The sequence below is a fragment of the Leptonychotes weddellii genome, chromosome 10 (genome assembly GCF_054177405.1).
Source record: "Leptonychotes weddellii isolate Sample4059 chromosome 10, ASM5417740v2, whole genome shotgun sequence".
NCBI classification, from domain to species: domain Eukaryota; kingdom Metazoa; phylum Chordata; class Mammalia; order Carnivora; family Phocidae; genus Leptonychotes; species Leptonychotes weddellii.
The window spans coordinates 60,034,758-60,057,362 of NC_138378.1; the positions used below are offsets into that span (position 1 = coordinate 60,034,758).

At 38.0% G+C, this 22,605-nt stretch overlaps 1 protein-coding gene across 13 annotated transcripts in view; it reads right to left on the reverse strand.

Annotated features, from left to right (window-relative positions):
* Positions 1 to 22,605, reverse strand: part of NRXN1 (neurexin 1) — a 1,086,089-nt gene that overhangs the window by 504,615 nt on the left and 558,869 nt on the right. For 7 of the 13 annotated variants that reach the window (XM_081833532.1, XM_081833535.1, XM_081833540.1 and 4 more), the window contains 3 exons: positions 13,282 to 13,455; positions 8,296 to 8,322; positions 7,252 to 7,371 (listed from right to left, as the gene is read on the reverse strand). In XM_081833532.1, the coding sequence (XP_081689658.1) occupies positions 7,252 to 7,371; positions 8,296 to 8,322; positions 13,282 to 13,455 (321 nt within the window). The remainder of the gene's footprint in view (positions 1 to 7,251; positions 7,372 to 8,295; positions 8,323 to 13,281; positions 13,456 to 22,605) is intronic. The other 6 variants (XM_081833542.1, XM_081833537.1, XM_081833541.1 and 3 more) reach the window with 1 other exon arrangement.

The following is a 22,605-nucleotide window of genomic DNA, read 5'->3' on the forward strand; positions in this document are numbered from 1 at the left end:
GTGTAGAAAGGGGAACCCTCTTACACTGTTGGTGGGAATGCAAACTGGTGCAAACACTCCAAAAAACAGTATGGAGTTTCCTCAAAAATTTAAAAATAGAACTATTCTACGATCCAGCAACTGTACTACTAGGCATTTATCCAAAGGACACAAAAACACTAATTCAAAGGGATACATGCACCCTGAAGTTTATAGCAGCATTATCAACAACAGCCAAATTATGGAAAGAGCCCAAATGTCCATCATATATTCATATGATTCATTCATATATATGATTATATGTGATGGAATATTACTTAGCCATAAAAAAGAATGGTATCTTGCCATTTGCAACAATGTGGATGGAGCTAGAGAGTATAATGCTAAGTGAAATAAGCCAGTCAGAGAAAGACAAATACCATTTGATTTCACTCATATGTGGAATTTAAGGGGGAAAAAAAAAAAAGGAACATGGGGAGAAAAAGAGAGCAAACCAAGAAACAGACTCTTAACTATGGAGAATAAACTAAGGATTACTGGAAGGGAGGTGGGGGGGATGAGTTAAATGGGTGATGGGGATTAAGGAGGGCACCTGTTGTGATGAGCACTGGGTATTGTATGTAAGTGATGAATCACTAAATTCTACTCCTTAAACCAATATTACACTATATGTTAACTAACTAGAATTTAAATAAAAATTTAGAGAAAGAATAAAATAAATAAAAACAATAAAAACATGCCCATGATAATCTGATTCTATATAATTTTTTTTTAATTTATTCATTTGAGACAGAGAGATACAGAGAGAGAGAGAGTAGGAGCAGTGGGGAGAGGCAGAGGGAGAGGGAGAAACAGACTCCCCACCAAGCAGGGAGCCCGATGCGGGGCTCGATCCCAGGACCTGGAGATCATGACCTGAGCCGAAGGCAGACGCTTAATAACTGAGCCACCCAGATGCCCCATAATCTGATTCTATAAAGTTGGAGAATTATTCAACATTTACTCTCTTCACACACCTTCTTGATTAATAAACGGATACTAAATTATTTACCATTGATATTTAGTATTAAACAGGATTCTGAGAATTCACCGTGATTAATCTTCATTTTGTTCACAAGGGCTTTCCGTGCCTCAGTTCTGGTGAGGTAAAAGCCCTTTTTAAAAAGTAAAAGTAAATCTAAAGGCCTCAACTTTCAAAAATTCAGACAGTCTCCCCACCCTAAGCTGGCCCCTGCACCAGCTGTGATGCCATAGATGGAAAGCAAAGTGGGAAACCTGAGCACTGAAAGTGTTGTAGTCCCTTAAGGATAGTTAACCAAGGTGACTGGCAGAATCTTCTCTTAATGGAGCCTGAGTCCAGTTGGGCTCTGGTGGGATAAGACGGTATTACCCCAGTAATGCACGCACCAAAGGCCACCTCTAGAGTTATCTAAGCCCTGCAATGAAGAGCGACAGCATAAGAGCCAAATGAAGGTCTACACAGTTAGAATATTAGGTGAGCCAGAAAAATTAGAGAGTACTTGCAGGGGGAAAAATTCAACTGGACCTTCCTTCTTGACTTCTGGGGTCAAACTGGCACCAGTTACATAGAGTCAAAAGCTATTCAGAGTCATGGATCATTTACTGATGAACAATACAGGGGACTAATCTGGATAATTCAAATATAGCAGTGCTTACCACTCTTTGGGGTTCTCCTCCCCACTTGAGTTTTCTTATGTAGATAAAGCTTAAAAACTGTCATTTAACTGCTTAATTGCAATATGAAAAGACCAAGGCTTTCTTTTCTGTATTTACTTTTATGATGTCTATTACCAACAAGATAAATTTATATTAAATAGAAGACTCTATCATATATGATGCTTTGCTTTCTTTTATTGCATTTTCTGATCAGTATGAACAATATTTTAATTCTTTATGGTTTAGCCTAAGATAGGTCTGAACCTGTTTCCCCATAGGTAATTTTCTATGGCATTATCTGTAACTACTGCTTATGAAATGCTTTAAACAACTTAAAGACTGCCATTTAGAAATGCTTGAATGATTCAAGGTTAATACGATTCATCATACTCACAGTGAGGATCTGGTTGTGGACATAGCTAATTGCTAAATTTTATTCATCCCTAAAAGGTACTGGCAACAAATCAGCTCACAGCTTAATACTACTCGCAACTCTAAATGGGACAGAAATAATGTGACTTTGATTCAGTTATTTTTATATTTTTTATACGTGTTATGATTCATTTCCAGTAGTTCTAATACTGATGCTCAAGTACTGGATATCGGATTCTCTTGTCAAACAACAAAAAAGGTAAGAAACAAAGCTGAAGATACTTTTAAATGTCATGGTGACAAGTCACAGTCAAATCTTGTTTCAGTGAACATTTCTAATTCTCACACAAAAGATACGATAAATTCCTATCAGGAAGATTTTCTTCTGGCAAATTTAGAATTCTGAAAATAGTCTTTTAATGGCAGGGACCATACCCTCCTAGCACCAACATAACAGCACTATGATGTATTATTCCCTTATGGTAACAGACACCATTGAAGCTGAACTGTAATTTGGCACACAACAATTCTGTACTAATGTAATGTGACAATGTTATTATGTTCACTATTTTCCATGTGATCATAGCCATATTCATCTTCTCCAACCTGACATTAAATTAGCTAATATGGTCACATTCTATTCTGTACCATAGGGTGAAAGCAGAAAAAGGATTACTGTATAGCACAGTGGTTTGATGACGGGGTGTGTGTCTGTGTGCGAACGTGCGTGCTTGCACGCGTGTGTACAGACCTGAAAAAGTGGTATGTTGATGTTTATATAGTGAATGTAAACTCTTAGCACAGGCCTGGCACATAGCAAGCATTAAGTAAGTGGTTATACCCAAGAAAAAGTTCACAAAAAGCTACAATATATGGTACGTTAAAAAGACCTTTACTCTAAGATTTCAGAAGAGGGGAAAGCTGAGGCCCAGCTCCCAGGACTAGAGAAGTTTCCATGGGACAAAACAGTTAAGTAGAGACTGAAAATGAAATTACATTTCTTCAAACAGATATAGTGAAAGGGATTCATTCCAGGTGGAATGAGAGCATTCCCCAGGAGAATAGATTAGCATAAGCAATGGTGAGGAAATTGGGAAAGTATAATGTTGTTCAGAAAGCCCTAAGTAAGTTAATTGGCACTAAGATGCCATATGGACAAGGTTCTGCAACAGATAAGGATGAAAATGAAAGCTAGGGTCAGACCACAGAGGTTCATGAACTCCAAATTGATGAATTTGGAGAGTATTGTTAACCCCTGAGGATGTACTAGAAACCCTTATGCAAGATTCATGCATCTAGTTAGCACAGATTTAGTAAGTCACTATTATTACCAATTATATGCATCATGATGTGCAAAACGCTGGGCTTATCAGACAAAAAAAAAAAATATTGCCTGGGAGAAGCATATAGTCTTAAGTCTTACAGGGAGATAAGACCAAACCTAAATATGATGGCTGATAAAATAGCATCAACAAAGTTCTATAGCAGTCAGTGGAGGAAGAATACTGCGTCTGGTTAGGACAACCAGGAAGAGCTGGTGATATTTAAACTGGGGAGAATAGGAAGAAAGAACAAAACTGGTAAGGAGGCATAGGACAGATTAGAGGAGAAAGGGATAAGAAATGGGAAACTTAACCAGGAAATGACTACAATAAGCGCCCCCCCCCCAAATAATATTAGGGACCTAAAATACAGTAATGGTATGGAAGAATCTAGCTGAGTCCACTACACTACACCACCCTACACACATACACACAGCACTTGCTTTTCTCAATGAGTAGGTCATTTACATGGCAATTTTCTAGGGAAAAAAAGGGTTTCACAAGCACTTTTCTTTAAAAGTAGCCTTTGGCATCATTTTGCATAAGTGCCTCTTTTTAGAAAGATTCCTTTAAGTGTATTAATTAGTATGATTTACCCAAGATTATACTTACAAGCTAAAAAGTATTCCCATCTTCTCACTGTTAATTATATCTCCAGGCTAACATAAATAAACTTTTCTAGTTACTCTAACCCACTCTGTGAAATTTATCAGAGAGATGATATTCAGAAGGTCTATTTCAGAGACAATGTGTCTTATTTGCAATGTGGTGTGTTCTTTCCTCTTTTAAAATACTTTATTTCTTTTTCCTTTGTTTGTTTGTTTGTTTTGTTTTCTATGCAGTTGAAGACTGCTGTCACAGAATTTATGGATAAATACCTAAGCTACAGATGGAAATTTCATTAAGAAATGAACTGTCCTAAATGGCTTTATTTAAAGATTTTATTTATTTATTTATTTGAGACAGAGAGAATGAGAGACAGAGAGCATGAGAGGGAGGAGGGTCAGAGGGAGAAGCAGACTCCCTGCCGAGCAGGGAGCCCGATGCGGGACTCGATCCCGGGACTCCAGGATCATGACCTGAGCCGAAGGCAGTCGCTTAACCAACTGAGCCACCCAGGCGCCCCCTAAATGGCTTTATTTAAAAAAAAAAGTCAATATATAGAAAAGAAGTTTGTGAAAATCCCAGGAATCACATTAATTCTCTTTGTGCAACTCAGAAAAATAGGGAGATGCAGAAAAATAAGGCTTATTTTAATGAATTTAACAACTGAAGAAAATACGGCATCCTATTCTTATTGTCATATCAATGGCATGTCTTCAAGGTATTAAAAAAAAAAAAAAAAGAAAGAAAGAAAGAAAGAAAGAAAGAAAGAAAGAAAGAAAAAGACAACAGGCCCAGAATGGAGTCATTTATGCTAAGCCCCATGTCTCCAAACCAAGACTTAATTTAATTACAGTTTTGGCTCCCCCATAAACCAGTCAATCAGGAATCTCCCGATCAGCAATAGTTAGGTAACCTGCCTCACAGACCCCTGCCATTCCCTAAAGCAAAGTAACTTTTCAATAACTAGGCTGCTTTTTTTTTTGTATAGTATAGCCTCCTTGTCCCTGCTCCCTTCTGCCTATAATTCTTTCATTTCGTACAGCTCCCTGGAGCTTCTTTGTATCAGCTAGATTGGATGCTGCCCGATTTGAATCAGTTTTTGCTCAAATAGACTCTTAAAATTTTTAATATGCTTCAGTTTACCTTTTAACAAAGGTAACAGTCACTGTTGTACTTTCTACAAATTAAAGTTGATATGAAAATAAGATTTGCTTTTAAATATTGATTTATACCTATATATCCTCACCACCAAAACTCCACACACAAACCAAGAAACCATTTCCCACTTCCAGAAAACCCATTAAGAGGTAATGATTTAATCAAAATGTATGTATTCTGGGAGCCCTCCAAAGTAATTTTAATGCTGATTTGTGCAAGAGGCATATCAGGAGACACATTTATTGAATGACATTTACCTTATTTACAAGAAAATAACAAATAGCCTTATCATTATCATCACCACTGCTATCACCCAAGAGCAGCATTCAAATAATTTTCTGTAAAAATGATGTGAAGACAGCATGATACTTAAGGTAGGATCTTGATGTTCCGTTAGGAAATGTCTAGCAAATACGCACAGAAAATTATATTCTTCAAACTTAAGTGGTATATGAGAATACACAATCTGACACAACCAAATGGCAACTATTTTATAAAACATGGAAACTAGATGAAGCAAAGTTTGGCAGAGAAATTTCTTTAGCAAAATGGAAAACAGTTTCATGCAATAAAAACTCTCTCAGCTACCACATGTAGTCATACATCTGTCAGGATCATATTCAGGATTAAAAATTTACCATAATAAAATCATAACAAATTATCAGTCTTCTGGTTGCCCTTGAAAATAAATTTCTGTTATTTTCTATGGGGCAGGAGCAAAAGCAGGAAGTTACTATTCAGGACACATATGTACATATATTAAAAGCATATATAAGGCTTTTTATTTTCTTTGCTTTAGGTGCACAGAAGTACATAAAGTATTTACTGAGCCTTCACTTAAGATTATTTATACAACTCCAACTGGGGTTATTGTTTGTGCAAATGTATGATGGTTTGAATACATGTTCATGCTTCAAGTCTGCTGTAATTCTATGGAAGATGTTGCTGGTAGGATGGAGACAAAATATTTCACCATCTGTGGTAGTGTGATTTTTACTGGTCTCTTCCAATATTTTACTTTGTAATAATTGCTCATTATACCTGTATTCAATATTTTGAAGAGAAATTCTGAAAATAGCTAGTGAGTTGTACCATATTCCTAAACTCAGTTCAATAGAATATTTTAGTTTGATCTCATCTTCAACATTGCCATATGCATACATACTGGAGTAAATAGAGTCTCAAATAGACAAAGATCAAAGTGAACAAACTCTAATCTTCCTTTTAATCCATACTCAAGCCCAGCCTTTGTCCCAAAGCCCAAAACTTCAATCATTGCATCCTCCATCCTAGAGCTTTTCCTTAAATGTTGTACCATTTATAATATAAATTATGCACTCTGTTTCACAAGCAGGAAGCTTTGTCAGAAGAATGTTCTTAATATAGTGGAATTTGTTGTTTTGTAGAAAATGCTTTTACCATGCTGATGCATTGCTGTAAAGCATAATCTATTTGAAAGTTAAGAAATAGGACTTTATCTTATATACCAGTTAATTCAGTCTTAAAATTCTCACTGCTACCATATAGATTAGGCACTAACAGATATTCCATGATATAATATGAATGCTGTGTTTCTGAGTCATGCTTATATTGTGAGACTAAAGGGAAAAAAACCCCACAAGTGGCTAGAATATAAGAGAGAGTACTTGAAGGACAAAGTTTAAACATTGTTTTTTAAAGCAAAAGGCAGATATGGGTTTAAAAAGATACAGAAAGAGAGGCATAATGAGACATGTCACCTTTCACGAAAATTACAGCCCTCAACATATAATCTTTTGGAATTAAATATTATTTAATAGAAAGCAGTAAGAAATCTCTTTTGAAAACCAGTGGAGGACTGTCATATGTAGGAAATGAAAAAAGATATTTTCAACAAGGTGACCATTAGCAATTCAAAAAATTACAGTCAACAGTTGCAAACCCAAGGCTCACCACCATCACAGCATTTAGCTAACGGCATCCTTGATTAATCCTTTAGTATTTCAAAAATGCCCTTTCTGTAGAAATAACTGCTTCTTCTCACTGTGACAGTTTAACTTACAGATAATACAAAGACTCCTAGTTTTAGACTCTGGGCATCACACAGTAACTGGAAGCAATGATGACCATCTGAGTCCATACTCAGAGAGGCACTTACGGTCATTGCAGAGTGGCCCACTGAAGGAAGTCATGCTACAGTCGCAGCTGAAGCCATCCCACTGCTGTAAGCACACACCTTGATTAGAACAGGAGTCCTCTTGGCAGGTTGTGCTGGGTCCTGCAAAATTAACCCAAAAGAAACTTGGGTTCCTTAAAAAAAATCTACAAGTGTTTTGTACATGAGCTAGGTCACATATAGTAGTTGCCAACATCTCAAATTACACGACCAAACCAGTGTTGAAAGTTCTAGTTCACACACCTGAATTAGCGACAGAGAAGCTGTAATAGGAAGGTTTTCTGAAGTTTCAAATATAGGACAGAATACATTATAATAGTAAACAACAAATAGTAAAAGCAAGCACATAGCTTCTAGTACGATCATGGTAGCAAGTAATCTCATTCCATCATCAGTAATTCTCTATCACCATTTGGATTTTAGAAAAATGCATGGATCTCCTTAACTTCTGACCAATGAATAGAGACACCATGAGAATGGAAATTAGAGCTTCATGAAATTGAGATAAAGATTGGCAAAGTAACTGAAAAGAGTTATGCGAAAATACCCTAAAAGTTTCCAGAAGTTTCCCTGCACAAACTATGGATAAAGTTATGGTTGTTGGGTGTTTTAGATAGGTATGTTGGCAAGTATCAATTCACATGCTTTAACAATTCATGCAGTTAAACATAAAATGAAAAAGTCTGTATAAATGACATGCCCCCATTTAACACACGAGTGAAAAGAATTCTAGTCTATTTCTAAAGAATCATAACTAGAACACTGAGAAACAAAGAACTAAAAAAAAAAAAAAGATGATCAAAGCACTAGAGGCAATCACTATACAAACATATTCAAGACTGAAAGCCTTTATGCAAACTATGCTATAAAATGAGGTTTCTTGCACAATGTTCAAGAAGGGGAAAAATTAAATCTGAACCCAAACAACAGTTACTGCAAAAATGTAAAAAAAAAAAATGTTATTTTGGGGTTTCCACTGTGTATTAGGGGGTTTCAGTCTTGTTTTTTACACACAGGGCTATCTACCTTGCAAGTCAGCTTTCATCAATGCAACTTTGTCAGCAAAATAAAAAAAAAAAAAAAAGCAAAATATATTAAATGTTAGTAAGCAATACCAAAATGGGGCAAACACAGAAGAACGTTCAGATTCAAAAAGCATGCTGTTGTAAAGGGGGGAGAAAAAAATGCTATGTAGAGCAAACAAATTAATACTAACAGCCATAAATCTTAAGAGAAGCCGAAAATGAGAAAGCGGTAATTTACTAGAATTTTACTATATATGTGTGTGTGTGTATATATACATATATAATGATTAATTGAGCCGATGACGTGTAATGGAAGAAATCAAAAGAGCTTTTGTATTTTTTCCTCTCTTGGATAGATATGAGTGCATTACCAAAGTGATCACGTTACTTATTTGGAGCATGTGACACCATTTGTCCTGTGCACATACAGTGTAGACCATGGTCATTAGCAGACCAATTATCCCTTTCCATTTCTCTTTCCCTCTACATCTTTTTATTTTGCTATTGCAATTAAGGCTTGAAACTGTGATGCCAGCCATTCACTGCCAACAGCTGGACTTGAGAGTGACACCAGACTATCAAAATGTACTATATATATCATTCAGGGCGGATGAGACAAGTAAGGGATGGAAAAAGCAGACTGCAATACCATTCCACTTAAAAAAAAAAAAAAATCCCTCTAAAAGCTTTCAGTGTGGAGTGTTTACCTTTGTTCTTACCAGGCTGGGCCTACACCACTTAAGGGTTTCAGAGTTTTGTCAGCATTTTCCCCACCTTCAAAATTCCCTTCAACTCTTCTAAACTGCCCTGTGAATATTTATTACAATAGAACTTCACTAATAAGGACTATCTTAGGGAAGGTTAAAAAGGGAAAGCCCTCCATCTAAATAGCTTTAGAGTAAAACACTGAAGATATTTCCTAGTCAACACAACTTTATAGGTTTTACAGAAACATAAAAACGATACTGGCCCAATTAGATTCTATTAACACTGAGAGCCTGTGAGGTAACTGCTTTAGTGAATAAATGAGAACTACCTGTAATTAGCCTTTGTGTAAATTGACATTTTCGTGAAGTGTCTTTTTAAACATGCTCGCTACAACGGTATTTCTATTACAATTTTCTCAGTAAAGGTATTCCTCATAGAAAGTTGTTGAATTTAGCCTAACCTATGTGAGTTTTCACAAATTAAGAAACCATAACATTGTAAGAACTAATTATGTAATAACGGCAGTAATAGGTATACTAATGGCAATGATAATAATAGTTGTTATTATTAATAATAATTTCCCAGGCCTGGAAGCCCTGAATGGAGGTCACCATTTTTCTCACCTATCTCATCAAAGAACTAAGAACCACTAAGCTGCTTAGTTTTGGTGGTTCCTCCAATCTGTGAGAGGTAGGTGGTCTAATGATCTTTATCCCACGACATTAGAGACTGAAAATAATTTTTGTTTGGAAAAACAAAACAAAACAACAAACAACTCTTAAAGCAATACTCCTTTGCACATTCTCTCCTGGGACAAGTAGAGGAGCAGGGAATGGTGCATGCCCCGTGTGGGTCGGGGGCTGGCTATCAATCTGAGGCTGCTCCCTTACTTGCCCAGAAGAAGGTAAGAGCAGGAACAGGAACGGATAAAGAGCCAGATTATCGTTTTTACTTTTATTTTTGTAAAAATTATCAGAAACACAATCGCAACATAATACTAAATTCTAAAAATGGTAGAACTACAATCCTGGAGATGAATGTGCCCATATGGTAGAACAGCAACTCAGAGTACCTGCCAAACCTTTATGTGAGCATAAAGACATGCTTTATTATTATTATTTTTTCATTATCACAACAGTCTTTTTATATTCAGGTATTACAAGAGAATGTATGCCTATGCCTGACAAGACACATTTTTCAAAATACTCACCTTCTAAGAACAATATTTAAACACTGACAGGCATTTGCGCAAGACAAAGCCCTGAATTTATTTTCCCTTTAGTTATGTAATGTTCCTTTTAGTTTATCACTGAATAAAATTGGGAACAAACCACAAGGACATTTGTATTAAGTGGTTAAGTATAAGGATATGTCTGGAAAAGAAAAGAAGTGAAGGTAAAACTAAAATCTCTGGAAACCAAAGAAGCAAGAGAGGAAAGCGTTTTGATGCCTGGACTTTCAAGTATGGCAAACTTGGGTTCAAAGCTTCCATCATCCACATACGAGCTGTGTGACCTTAGAAAGGTCACCTTACATCTCCGAGGCTCAATTTACTCATCTAAAAAAAGTCAGCACTGCCTAATTTACATAGTTTTGAGGATTCAGTGAAAAAGCATATGTAAACTTATTGTCACCAATGCTAAATCAATGGTAGCTTTAATAATTAAGTATTTCTGTAACTTATAATAGTTCTGGGGCTGAATAGTAGGAGACTATGCAAAGAGTGTCTGAATTAATTTTTCCCCTTGACTTCATGTACGAAAGTTATCTTGACTCGGTATTGAGCTTAACTAAGCCTGATTACTGGTGGATTACCAGTCTCTATTTTCTCTTACGCAAGCAGGAAAATGCTACCCTATCAGTGATTTTCAAAGTGTGGCCCTTGAAACAATAGTAATAGCATCATTGTAGGAACATGTTAGAAACGTAAATTTTAGGGTCCTGCTGAAGCAGCCACCCTGGGGGTAGTGTTCTGTAATTTGGGTTTTAACAATTCTCCAGGGGATTCTGATACTGGTTCAAGTTTGAGAAACATTCATCTGAAGGGACTTGGACAAGGCAAGCTTCCTCCTCTCCTCACTAGTGTGTTATAAGCAGCTATTAGCCAATGCAGTTAGTTAAAAATGGAAGGCAGCAAGTGGTTATTAGGAAAGACCATGAACTTTTTACATGAAAGGGGCTTGAAGATTTGTGGGTCTTGTTGGATAGGAATGAGGGAAAATCTTGAAAGATATCATTTGGTTATTGTCACATTTACAGTATTTCTATTAATATAAAAGTTAGGTGATTCCAATGTGATTTGGATTTAAAACTCCATGAGACAACTATCTTTAGAGAGAGAATTGACCAATCGTCTAGAATTTGATCATTACTCCTAAAAACATATGTACCTCATCAATTACACCTATGACAGGTATATCTGAGATTATTCTTAGGAATTGCAGAGGATAGAAATAATCATAAATTAAAAGTTGTTAATCTTGATGTTGGAATGGAAAAATCAGGGAAGTGTCAATGCAGAAAGGCAGGGACATGGTAACATTCTAAGAATAAAAAAAAGGGGGTTAAAAAGAGCTAAGAATTATTAAAGCTCAGATATTAAAGCATCCTAGATAAGGTAAGGAAGGAACCAATGTCATAACCTACTGAACAATTTCAGATGTTCAAATAATAGCTTGTTACCCAAGAGGATGTATAATCATCTTAACCAAGTTGCTTAATAGATTATGTTAGAAAATAAAACCAAGTATCATTTCCGCAAATATTCTCTTCTTAGTACAGCTTCCCCTCATTAGTTTTCCCTTCTACCCACCCACACACATCACCTATGTGCCCGTGGTGGGGGGTCATGTGTGTGCGTTTTGTTTTCCATCTAGTGGGTGTTTAGCTGTGAACGTGTCTGTCTGCTCCTAACATCTCCTTGTAGGTGAGAAGTCATTTACCAAGCAACTTGTAGAAAGGCCTATTTTTGAAAAAAAAAAAAATAGTCAGGAGTTTGTAGTACTTTTTTTCTCTTTTTTTAATGTACATATTCTCACTGGTTAGATCACCTCCAAAAATCCAAGTTATGAACCACATTCTTATATCCACCCAGTAGAAGGAATTATTCACTTAATGATCCTGTTTCCTTTGGTAAACTGGAGAAAACAATTTCTCTTTGTTTTACAAGTGTTATACCAAAATTGAAATAAAGAAAATAAATATAGCAGTAACATTAAAAAAAATTCAACAGAGGCTTCTATTAAATAGCATTATCTTCTGGCAGGATTAAAACACAGTTTGAATTTCACCTGACTTTTCAGAGGAATATATATCGCAGAGAGAAAAAAATGTATTTTCAAATTAAAAAAAACCCTCCACATACTTAGGTAATTGCTAAATCTAATGGCATTATTTTGGCCCAGGAGAGATGATTCATAATCTCCTGGGGGATAGGAATTCGCATATCTTTCTTTGCCTCTCCCATATGAAATTTCCTTATGAATCTAAAATTTTCAAAATAGCCCAAACTGTTTTCAACATTAAAGGAGAAGGAGCAACACATTCAGAGCCCCAGAATTCAGGATAATGTGATTAAATTACATTTCTGGAGGGAGAATTGGCTCAAATAATCTGAGGTGTTGAAATGAAAATTATCTAAAATGAAAGTAGCAATCAAAAAGTACTCCTACAGATCTTAGTCTGATAGAGAGCACAAAAGAACAGAAAGATACTTGAGCACATTTCTCAAGTAAGGAATATTAGTCTTGGGTAATAGAAGAAACCAATTTTTGCTAAAACAAACTGATGATATACAGAAGAAACTAGTGCCAGGTAGATACAAACCAAATAGTGATGTGACAATGCGTACCTGAACTTTACTGTCCTGTTATATCTTGCTGAATGTAGATTTGAAACAAGCAGTATCAAGTTGATTGACACTTACTGGAGCAAATCTACTTTTTTAGTCCAAAGAGGGTATCTATTTAATGTTATAAAGCAGGCATTGCAGAACTGACTAATACACTAATTAGGCAGACTATCGAATACAAAGGAGCAGAAAATAACAAGATCCATACACAGAGCCCCATCTTACACAAGGCCTTATTGTAGGTTTGCAAACAGTCCAGAAAATTTAGGATTTATGGGATGAAAAGTGAAAAACACAAATAAGGATTTCTAAGCCCTATGTTGGGGCTTGAACAGTAGGCAGAAATAAGTTTTGCTGACTGGAGAGATTTGTTCTTATTTATGGGTGGAATTAGAATTACTTAGAGTTTGATTAACAAAGATCTAGTACCTTCACATCCTCTCTCAATCTGTCCATTGCAGAAAAGAGCATCTGAGATGAGGTCTGGAAGTCGTCCGTTTAAATCAACTGATGCCAAGCAGCCTTGAAAGCCCTCCTTGGCATGGACAAGTTTCGGCAAAGATTTGTATGTTTCTTTAGCCACTCCTCCTATATACAAGTCACCTGTGGGAAGATCAAAGTTTTGGTCACAAAAGTAACTTGTCATTCCTTTAAACATACAGTAGGTCAGAAAAAAAAAAAAAAAACAGTTTGGTTTATATTTCATTAATTTAAAAAAGTCAACTTATAATTAGATATCTTCCTAAAAGTGTAAAACACGGAAGTGTTTGGGTAATATATCAGCACTCAAAGACATTTCTAGAAGCTGTTTCCACAGAGAATTGAATAAGCTCAATACAGTGTACCCAAGTGAAAGGAATATGGGCCATGGAGTTGCATATCCTTGCACTGAAATCCAAGCCTGGTTGTTTACCAACTCTACGGCTTTTAACTTTTTTTTTTTCAGTTTCTCTGATCATTAGAAACCTCATTTCTAAAATACGAATGATAAAATCTGTTCTATAGGTTTTCATGAGAATTAAATCAGATAAAATAAATATAGGAAATATCCACTACAGTAAAAATAGGAAGTAGATAATCAACCTTCTGCTTAGAGAACTCTGGGTCTTTCAGTTCATCAGAAGCTCAACAAATTCTCTCTAGGGTCCACAATTATCTTTTATATTAGGCTTAAGCCCATTATCCTTACTTGTACTTATCCTATTCACTAACGGACTCCCGTAATAGTCTGCACATATCTGAATAGTACATCCTTTTTCAGATTTTTCTTTTTTTTTTAGGTGAAGTTATACCACTGTGAATTCTTTATACTGCTCTGGGATCTGTTAACAAGTTATTTTTTTTTTTCTAATTTTATTGCAGTTTCTTTTTTTTTTTTAAAGATTTTATTTATTTATTTGACAGAGAGAGAGAGAGAGGGAACACAAGCAGGGGGAATAGCAGAGGGAGAGGGAGAAGCAGGCTTCCTGCAGAGCAAGGAGCCCAATGCGGGGCTCGATCCCAGGACCCCGGGATCATGACCTGAGCCGAAGGCAGACGCTTAACCGACTGAGCCACCCAGGCGCCCCTTTATTGCAGTTTCTAATGGAACACTTTGCTCTGCTTTGTCATTTCATGTCTCTAGGTGTGAGATTTCCCAACTTCATGGGCCACTACTTAAAAGAAATATTGCAATCCATATTTGATTATGTTTCATTTCCTATCAAAGATTATCTGCCATATCTGTATGGCACTGAGTAGATGTAATTCACTGACTTCAGTAAACAATCAATGCAGAAGATATGGAGGGTAACCCCCACATTCCATAATATATGTTCCTGTTTAAAAGCTCTGCTAACATACTCTATTGAGCTATCTACTTTTCTGAACTTTCATTGTCAGTTGAATTTTCTCTCTCACTTCAACCATCCTAACTTTCATACCACCTGATGCCTTTGCCCCAATGTAACACAAAACTCCTACATTCCTAATGTTTCTCTGGGTCCCTCTGTGTTGTCTTCATGGGACTTGGGATAAAGGAGAACTGATACCCAAGTGAATGCTCATCCTGTTTGTTGAGTCATGAGTAATAAAGTTCTTGGTCTCTGACCCAGAAAGCTTCTGTCTTCTGCCAGCATCCGCGAAACAGTGATAAGCTAACCTACTAGATTTTAAGTAGGCTGAAATCAAACCACAGATATAACAGTCCTGAATTGTACTGAGGAGTAAAGTGAGTTGCTTAAAGTCATTTAGCCCCAGAAACTGAGAACTTAGGTCCCTGACCTATTAACTAAAGCTCTAGGTATTACACTAGGATGACACTGGTCCTACATAATTTATACGGAAGGGACTGAATGTGTTTACTTCCCCTCTTAAATAAAACATCTTTGACTACTAACTATATTCTTTTTTTTTTTTAAGATTTTATTTATTTATTTGAGACAGAGAGTCAGAGAGAGAGAGAGAGCACAAGAGGGAGGAGCGGGAGAGGGAGAAGCAGACTCCCTGCTGAGCAGGGAGCCTGATGCGGGACTCGATCCAGGGACTCCAGGACCATGACCTGAGCCAAAGGCAGTCGCTTAACCAACTGAGCCACCCAGGCGCCCTACTAACTATATTCTTAATATTAAAGAATAGGATGGTTTTCATCTGAGATGGGATACTATTTTTGAAATATCTCGTTTTTTTCACGCTATTTCCTTTTTCTCCATGGTCTTTTCCTCTCACTTAAATTTAAAGTCATTGTGTTTTCATTATCTCAGAGAAAGGATAAGAATCAAAAACCAAAGATACCAAATTATCTTTCTGCATTTAAGTCTTAAAAGCCAAGACTCTTAAAGAAATGAAAGAGATAGAATATACAGGCAACTACATGAGAAGAATAAATCTTTCCTGCCCCTCATGAGGCAAGCAGGAGAGAAAACTGGAGGAAAAGAAATGTGAGCATTGTCATCGATGAATACCAAAAAGCGGACACTGTGCTCTAATTTGAGGGCTGAGCCCCGGTGGAGGTCAAAACTTTAGGTAAGTTTAGAGAATGACATTGATTTGTGTGCACCTCCTCAAGAGAACCCAGAGGCAACAGTGAAATCCTTGGGAAAACATGAGTGCCTGGTAGATTTAGACATGCTAGGAACTTAGGCAGCCTCACAGAACTTCCCATATTCCAGCTGTCGTATGGGAGCACCACAATTCCCAGAGTTTCACAGAAACAAACAGAAAAAGAATGACCTTAATGGGTCATGCACACGAGAATGAAGATGCTGGCAATTTAGTGGGCACCTAAGTTATAAATATAGAATACTCGAGACCAGCTCCTGTGTAATCTCTATCTCCCCAAAGATTGGTACAGTGAAGTCCCCCCCACCCCCACCAATAATTTAGACACAATCTCAGGGAAATAAGGAAACTAAAATTGCCTGAGATTACATTTTCTTTTCTTTTTTTTTTTTTAAAGATTTTATTTATTTGACAGAGAGAGACACAGTGAAAGAAGGAACACAAGCAGAGGGAGTGGGTAAGGGAGAAGCAGGCTTCCCGCTGAGCAGGGAGCCTGATGCAGGGCTCGATCCCAGGACCCTAAGATCATGACCTGATCCGAAGGCAGACGCTTAACGACTGAGCCACCCAGGTGCCCTCAGATTACATTTTCACTAACTCAAAGAATCAGAACTCAAACTGGAAACCAAGATGAGTTACAGAAAAATAGAGAGTTACCTTTCTTGCACATCTGAGATTCTGGGCAGAGATTTACACTGTTACACATCACACATCAATGCAAGGAGAGGCTCCCTCCATTCATTTGTTGAACTGAATTTGTTAGAAAATTTCAGCTCTCCTCCAGGCCTAATGGATGTTGTGTTAGAGATCAGAGGGGAGTTAAGTGAAGAATTCTCGGCACTGCTTTGGGCTTTTTGGAGGTAGAACTCATACTGAAAGTTATGTATGGGACACTACATGTTTGCTAACCACCCTTCCTCTTTCCAATTGTAACCTCCTGGAAGAGACAGACTGTGTCTCTATTTGTTTCACATTCTCCCCCAGTGCCTCATACTGGGGGACAAGCACAATGGGCACTCAATACACATTGTCAGCCACCTGATGGACTGAGGTCACAGTAGAAAGGAATCAAGAAAGAAAGAATGCTAAGGCAACACACAGCGAGACCTAATTCTAAAGAGCTTACTTACTTCCTTTCCCCATTTCCTGCCACAATCCTGTTTTTTTCCTCTTGGCAAACATATGCGCCCAAACAACTTCTCAGAGATTACTGAAAAGAAGTAGTAATCTTTCCCTTGTGTTATTAAAGAGCAGAAAATATTGATTCAAGTAGTGCAGGATACAAGCCTCAATCCTACACTAAGGTGGATGAGATTGTGATTTATAAGTAGGGAATGCATTCTAATTTTCATTACTGAGGCTGCACTTAGCACCACCACTTAATACTGTCTTTATAAACTCTTCGTATAGTAGATGGTGGTCTAAAGTCCCCTGGTGGGTTGGCCTATGAAGAGAACAAAGGAAACCCTTAAGTGGCCTGAGCCCCATGTAGCATTAGCCCTTCATCAAAGATGCAGCTTCTCCTTTTGATCCTGGAGGTGATGCAAGTTAAAATGACCCATTAGCACTAATGGGATCTTGCAGGCAAAATCCTGTACATGGGAAGGGGGATATACTTTTTAATGACCCTATGTGTGAACAAAAGCCAGGATGGACGTCTAATAAGAGACAGGTTCCTACAGACTTGAAGCCAGTCTGTTACCCCTTCTCCAAGCTGATGAAGGGCTGATTTTTATTCCTGTCCTTTAAGTAGACCACGCATGAACTGATGAGGCAATGATGGAATTGGGGCATTTTTAGCAGGAGATGTTGAGAGCATGCATAAACCCAGATAACCTCAAGCCTTTGGAAAGTTTTTTGTTTTTTTTTAAGAAATCTCAGAATACCCTTATCTTTAGACTAGTGCAACATATATACACACTCTCAAGACTGTTATCTGTAGAAGGATCTGAGGTGATAACACAGATATCCACACTCCAGTGTTGCGCAGTAATGAGGAGGGAATCGTGCACAGGCTTTTCACTTATAAGTGGCTGTAAACGTCGGCCCTGCCACTTACTGGTTGTCTTAGTGCAGGCACATTAAGTTATGTAACTTCTTTCAGAGTCAGATTCTTCATATGTGAAACGCCTACCTCGCAAGGCTGTGGGGGTTAGAGAGAAGGTATGCAAGCGCCAGGTAGAGAGCATGCACTCAGCACACGGGGTTACCGGTGTGACTGTGTTGGTATGTCTGGTGAGGACTGTACACCTAGAGTGTACTTCATTCTAGGTTGATGGTAGTGAGTGATACAGAAGAATGCGAAGTCCAGGTTGTCTCCTTGTTTCTAGTATAAATGGAATGACAAGATGTCAAATTTACATCTTATTTGACTTTAGTTTACAGCCACGTGTGTACTTGACGTATGCCTTGCCCTATGCTGTAAAGAAGCTCAAGAGGTGGGCGCCTGGGTGGCTCAGTTGGTTGGGCGACTGCCTTCGGCTCAGGTCATGATCCTGGAGTCCCGGGATCGAGTCCCGCATCGGGCTCCCTGCTCGGCAGGGAGTCTGCTTCTCCCTCTGACTCTCCTCCCTCTCATGCTCTGTCTCTCATTCTCTCTGTCTCAAATAAGTAAATAAAATCTTTCAAAAAAAAAAAAGAAGAAGCTCAAGAGGCTCCTTTGACGTTTTCTCTTACAAACCCAGCTGCACTGAACCTGGTAACAACAAGAGGACGATGATTTGATAAATATCTTCTAATCTGATGTAAACAGATTAGGAAACACAAGAATTCTTTTTTTTTTTTTAAAGATTTTATTTATTTATTTGAGAGAGAGAGAATGAGACACAGAGAGCATGAGAGGGAGGAGGGTCAGAGGGAGAAGCAGACTCCCTGCTGAGCTGGGAGCCCGATGCGGGACTCGATCCCGGGACTCCAGGATCATGACCTGAGCTGAAGGCAGTCGCTTAACCAACTGAGCCACCCAGACGCCCCGAAACACAAGAATTCTATAAAGCCCAAGGGCCAGGTCAAGAGATTCAAGCTAAATGTGCCTTATAAAATCAGAAAAATAAAAGGCTCGTGTGGACTTTGATTATAACGTGGAGCATCATGGAAGAGTTTAGACCTGAAGAAAGTATAGGATACATTACTCTGTAATAGCATAAATGTAGTGCCAGCCCTGGAGAAGACAATAGATAAAATAAATACAGCATTCAAGAAAGTATAAAAGGCCAGACTTGGCTGGAAGGCAATGATAAATAATGTTGGATCAGTTAAGTCAAAGTCTATTGGATAACACAACAGAATTTATGACTGTTGGTTTAAAAAAAAAAAGACAATGAGAAATCCAAAAATATAGTCATGTAGGCTAGGAGACAACAGAATTTGAAGCAGTGATAATTTGGACAGAAGTGAGGGAACAGTATTTAACACTAAACATGTGGAATCTGAGTAGGAGTGATCCATAGGGATCAGATGATAGGAACCAGGGTCTTCGGGAAGAGATGCTGAGGCTGGAAGGCGCGGCTTGGGAGCCATCAACCAAAAGCAGGTAAATGAAGTGGTATAAGACTTTTTCTATTTTGTTAAAACAGGGAGCATACGGCAGTTAGAGCGAGGACTCCAAGCTCTACCTTCCAGCAGCAGAATGCAAGTATCAAGGTATAATTAGTTCTTTGACTCAGCTTTCCTGTTTATTCATATGAATTTTTTTTTTTTTTGGTGCTTCTTAAACATCTCACTTTCCTTTTAATTAAAAAGAGCATACATTAAAAAGAACAAGTGCTTTGTAGATTTGAATGGCTAAAACTCTAGGGAAACTTAAGAAGGCTCTCTCAATCTCTTATAAGTAGCATTTGGGGGCGGGGAAAAAGCTGAATACCCGCTGCCTTTCTTTCTTGCTGGCTGGACTGGAGAAAGTACAATTCTGGAGGCTCTGCTTTGGCAGGATTGGACCTTGCACAGCAAATTGGGACACAAGCCTAACTTCCCTTTCAATTCTTGTTGTGACTGGCTGGTAGAAAAAGTGCAATCAGACCAGGCTAATTTCTTTTTCTTTTTTTTTTTTTTTAAATAAAGATTTTATTTATTTATTTGACAGTGAGAGAGAGAGAGAGAGCACACAAGCAAGGAAAGCGACAGGCAGAAGGAGAAGCAGGCTCCCTGCTGAGCAGGGAGCCGAGGTGGGGCTCAATCCCAGGACCCTGGGACCATGACCTGAGCCAAAGGCAGACGCTTAACCGATGAGCCACACAGGTGCCCCAGAACAGGCTAATTTCTGAGAGTTATTCTGCAGGAAAAGTGCCTTCCCTTCCCCCAGGGAATAAATGAACTCTGCCCCCAAATTTGAATCATCATCTTTAATTTTAATCTTTTGTTGCACATCTACAAATGAACATCCGCAGGTCAAATACTGACCATATACCTTAATACAGGCTTTTCTTTGGGAGACAAATTAAATCTAGACCTGTTTTTATAATAGGTGTGCCTTGTTAGAAGAAAAATCATCTTTAATTCCCAGGGAACAAACTCTCATCTATTTACTTTATGTTTTTTTTTTTTTTTCCCTGGGGAGAAAGCTGAAGTCACTATTTCCTCTGACTACTTAAATTATTTTAAATTACTGAAGGCAAAAGCATGGGGAGTCATTAACATTTCTGTAACACATTTAGGCTTAAGAATAGACAAATGGAAACTTAAACCACACACGGGATTGAACAACAAACACCCTCCAAGACCACATGTAAGATCAGAGGACACCAAATGTTCAATACTAAAGTCAAAGTTGGCAATTCAAGTAGATGTTTTGCTCCAAGATACAAGATCTGTGTCTTTTATAGGTCTCTTAAAAAAAAAAAAGGTTTTAGAAACTCTTTGCTGAGGAGATGCTCAGTGGTCACCAGTTTGATTTATTTGTTATTCCTTAACTTTTCTATATTTTCTATAGAATATTTTCTATATTCCTTGATATATAAGGTTTAGTCCTAAAATGACCTCGCTTTACTTCTGTAGTAAACACCTGTAAACCCGTATCTTTAGGCTTACCCTGGATTTCTAAGCTCAGCCAAAAATCAAGCCATCATCTCTCCCCGGCACTGGGAAACTACTTCTAGACTTCCCTATTTACAGCATTCATGTTTCTCATCTCCCTGCTACCCAAACTGAAATTTCAAAAATCATTTTTAAACTGCATTCTGTATCTCACACCTTTCATTTAAATTATTGCCAAGAACTGATGACTCAGCTTTGCCAATACCTCAGACATTTGTCCCTCCATTTAAAATTTTTTTTCCAGTTCTTGTCTACCTTTCCCCTTGTACACCTTTCATGCCAGAGCTTGTCCCAGACACCATCGAGCCTCCTCATCAACACCACATCAGTCTCCCCCTGTGTTCTGATCGCTTCCATACTTCCCTGCAGCTTCTAAATAAAACCAGAGGCTTAGCAGTATTCGAGTGTTCGTAACATTTTGAACCTCTTTTCTGACAACCACCTTATTTTTTCCCCAGTTCTTTGTGTGACTATCTTATCTTCCTGTTATTTTATAAATTCCTTGAAAAATCATCATGAACTAAGTATCTTCATGTTCTCATTTTCACTTAGTAGTCACTGAATAACTGGGTGAATGGATGGACTGGCGGGTTTGCACTCACTAAATAATCACTTGAACAATAAAGACATAGTGAAGGTTTTACGAATACAGCAATCGTGTTTGTCGCTCGTTCCCTCCACCTGAGAAATAATGAAGTTAATATTGGGGGATTTTTCTTCTCCTGACTCCTTTCTTGCACGCGGAAGTGAAGCCATCCAACTCATTAAGAGAATTCAATGCAGTGGCATTTTTTTTCTCCATTCTAATAGAGTAATCCATGATCAATTTTTTTAAAGAGAGAGAAAGAGCGAGAGAGAACGTGCATGAGCGGGGGGAGGGGCAGAGGGAGAGGGAGAGAGAGAATCTCAAGCAGGCTCCCCTCTGAGCACAAGCCAGAGGCGGGCTCAATCCCATGACCCATGAGATCATAATTCCAGCAGAAACCAAGAGTCAGACACTCAACTGACTGAGTCACCCAGGTGCCCCAATCCATGATCCATTTTAAGTAACACATATTGAATTTATTTGCAGAGAGAAGCAGACAAAGAAGTACAGAAACAGTTTAGGCTATCAATGTGTGTTGATGAGAACCCCTTGAGGAGTGTTTTGCAGTTAAAATAAGTGCAAAAATCTTTGTGGGAAATGAAATTCCAGCCCACCCTGGCCCTCTGCCTCATTCTGTCTCTGGCTATTCTGTTGTTCTCTGTGTTGCTCCATAAAAACATGATCTAATTTATGTGGCCTCCATAGGTACACTTCACACTGTGGACCATTTACACTACTTCTCCAGACTCTTCTATTCTGTCCCCCCTGTTGGCATCACAGGAAGGCATGCATTTACTGTTTGTGGCCATAGAACAGCACCAAGCTAACTTTGTGGACTCCTGATGCTCTACCCTAGGAAATCTCTTCATCCCGATCTGCACTAACTATGAGTTTTTAGGTGTCTCACTCCACACAGCCCTTGGGCCACCACCCAAGGACTTCTAGGAGTAGACTCTTTCTGGTCTGCTGCTACTGTCTCTTAGCTCCTTGCCAACCACAGGTATTCCTGATCCTACAGTAGGCTCCCACATCCAACAGTAGATTGCTTTTGCTAAAAAGACTCTCCATTTCACAAAAGTCATGGAGACAACTGAATT